The following is a 3,195-nucleotide window of genomic DNA, read 5'->3' as shown; positions in this document are numbered from 1 at the left end:
GGAGGCAGAGGCAGCAGCGCAGGCGCATTGTCGTTCTCGTCCAGCACGAACACCTGCAGCGTCACGTTGCTGCCCAGAGGAGGCACGCCCGCGTCGCGCGCGCTCACCTGGAACTGCAGCAGCTCCAGCTCCTCGTGGTCCAGAGGCTGCAGCGCGTACACCTGGCCGCTCTCCGCGTGCACCGACACGTAGCTCGACAGCGCGCGCTCGCCCACCCGCCGCTCCACCAGCGAGTAGGACACCAGCGCGTTCTCCTGCGCGTCCAAGTCCCGCGCCGACACCGTGAAGATGTGGCAGCCGGGCGGGTTGTTCTCCTTCACGAACACCGTGTACTCGGGCTGCGCGAACAGCGGCGCGTTGTCGTTCACGTCGGCCACCTCCACGGACACGCTGGCGGTGGCCGACAGCGAAGGCGAGCCCCCATCCCGAGCTGTCACCACCAACTCGTAGTGTGACAGCTTCTCGCGGTCCAGGGCGCTGTCCAGCACCAGCGAATAGTAATTCTTGAAGGTGGACACCAGCTTGAAGGGGACATGCGGTGTCAGGGTGCAGGTCACCTGCCCGTTGACACTGGAGTCCCGGTCGGACACGGATATGAAGGCAATGACGGTGCCGAGGGGGGCGTCCTCCCTGACCGGTAAGGACAAGGACCTGACCGCCAGTTCCGGAGCATTATCATTGACATCCAGCACTTTCACTAAAACCTTGCAGTGATTTGACATGGGAGGACTTCCTTTATCAACTGCTTTTACCTGAATTTCGTAGGATTTTGTCTCTTCATAATCCAGTTTACCAATTAGCCTAATCTCTCCTGAGCTGGAATCAATTTTGAAGTTCTTTCTAATGTTCACAGGAACATCACTGCCGAAGAAAAAGACAACTTCTCCATTTACACCTTCGTCAGCGTCAGAGGCATTTAATGTGGTTACTAATGTCCCATTTGCTATAGTTTCCAATAAATGGACTCTGTACACGGCCTGAGAAAACAATGGGGCGTTGTCATTAACGTCGAGCACCGTTATCAGCAGGTGAACTGTACCTTCCAGCTCAGGTTTGCCCCCATCCGTGGCTGTCAATAATAAATGAAATTCTGGTGTTTCTTCTCTGTCCAAAACTTTCCTTAATTCAAGCGCAAGTGACTTACTCAGTTCATCACTTGCCTGTATATCCAACGAGAAATAATCACTGGGGCTGAGCATATACGTTAGAAGAGAATTGGTGCCAATGTCGGCATCAGCAGCGCCCTCTAGCGGGAAATGCGATCCCAGCAGTCTAGATTCAGGAATAAATAACCTTTGTTCTCTCTCTCTGAAGACTGGTGGATTATCGTTAATGTCCTTCACCTCCACCTCCACGTGGAAAACCTGCAGCGGCCTCTCCACCACCACCTCCAGGTGGATGCTGCACTCCGCCCTCCGCCCGCACAGCTCCTCGCGGTCGATCCGAGAATTCACAAACAAAATGCCATTCTGCAGATTTACCTCCAGAAGGTCCCCGTGGTCTTTGGACGCCACCCGGAACAGGCGCGGCACCAGCTCCGCCAGCTCCAGCCCCAGGTCCTGCGCGATGCGGCCCACGAAGGTGCCGTGCTTGGCCTCCTCGGGGACGGAGTAGTGGACTTGGCTGCTCCCCGCCTTCCAGATTGCAAGAAGCAGAAGAGAGAGCAGCAGGCGCCGGGCTCCCTTGCCTCCTCGCCTGGGATACAGCATCGCAGAAGAACTACACTTTTCGTACCTCTCTCGCCTTACTTCAAAATCATGTCTTTACTTCATATTTTTAGTACTTCCTCTCAGCGTTTCTGTCTTCTCTAGGGCGGTGACAAAATGGAGCTTCCTCCTTTAGTGTTGGCGATCATACAGTCCCACTGACAAGATTTTGTGGTATACAGCGACATCATGTGGCTGACTGTAGATTTTTAGATCCATTCATTGATTTCCAAAATAGCCTCATATTCATTTGCAATTTACGCAAGGCAATCATTTTCAATTTTATATCCTTTTAAAGGCCCAGACATTTCAGGTGTCACTTGAGAGTATGTAATTCAATATTTTCCTTTAGCTGTTTTCACAAAAAATATTACAATTGCATTTGGGAAAATCACGATATACATAAATAAGTACATCTTTTTATTTAAAATAATCTATCAGCTCATATCTTTTTATTATTAAATATTTATAACTGCACACTTTAGTTTTAAAATAAAGCACTTAGACCACTGAGGTTCACCTTATCCTAGGCTAGTTTGGGTGTTTATATTTTAAATGATATAACATTACCAAGTACTTACATATGAAATATTTTGAAATTTTGATGAAATATATTTAAGATTCCTTCAATGTTGTATAAAAACCATTTCTGACCCGGCCAACGTGACTCAGTAGTTGAGCATCGACCTATGAACCAGCAGGTCACGGTTCATGCTCAGGTTTCGGATTCAAACCCCAGTGTGGGGCGTAAAGGAAGCAGCCAATCAATGATTCTCTCTCATCATTGATGTTGCTATTTCTCTCTCCTTCTCCCTTCCTCTCTGGAATCAATAAAAATATATTTTAAAACCATTCCTGATACTTTAAATCTTACAATAATGATATTTGGAACATTTCTATTTGTTGCTTGTTACATAACATCAATTTAGAATAATGACTTTTAACCTCCAAATGTCATTATTCCAAATTGAATTAGTATCCATTGGATCTTCCTTCCTACAATAAATTTTAAGGAAATTATATTTTTCTTTTTTCATATTAAGGCAAACATTGTCATATTTCAGTTAAAATAATATGAATATTGAATCAATATCAAGTACACATATCTGAAATTTTGATAATAATTCATCATCAACATTTAAATGTAAATCTAATGTAATTAGGTTTTCAGGAGAAACTATTTGAGAAAAACATATTAATAAACTTTTTCAACTTCAGTCCAATTCATAATAATAACCTCATAGCTAAATCAAAATTTAAGTATGTTGTCATAAACGACCACTAGTTAATTTTTAAAAGAATGTCCTTAATATTTCTATTTTAAGTATTATGGATTTTTAAGAATATTAATATGAATAAGAATTAGTCTATTGCCTTTCTAATCAGAAAGCCCAAGTCATTGTTTAAATTGATAATTAAAATATAGATGAAACATGTTATTTTATTTTTCAAAAACAAGCATATAATTTCAATAGTTCAGTGTAATAAT

General features: G+C 43.9%; 1 protein-coding gene across 1 annotated transcript in view; it reads right to left on the bottom strand.

The window, feature by feature from the left end:
- LOC102240901 (protocadherin alpha-1) overlaps positions 1 to 1,889 on the bottom strand; it is a 2,563-nt gene extending 674 nt beyond the window's left edge. The window contains exon 1 of the mRNA XM_014529001.1: positions 7 to 1,889. Coding sequence (XP_014384487.1) covers positions 7 to 1,709 — 1,703 coding nt within the window. The 5' untranslated portion in view covers positions 1,710 to 1,889. The remainder of the gene's footprint in view (positions 1 to 6) is intronic.
- Between the last annotated feature and the right edge of the window lie 1,306 nt (positions 1,890 to 3,195).

The sequence above is a fragment of the Myotis brandtii genome, unplaced genomic scaffold (genome assembly GCF_000412655.1).
Source record: "Myotis brandtii unplaced genomic scaffold, ASM41265v1 scaffold668, whole genome shotgun sequence".
NCBI lineage: Eukaryota > Metazoa > Chordata > Mammalia > Chiroptera > Vespertilionidae > Myotis > Myotis brandtii.
The sequence above is the reverse complement of the archived record's forward strand: the minus strand, read 5'-3'. Positions and strand labels throughout refer to the sequence as shown.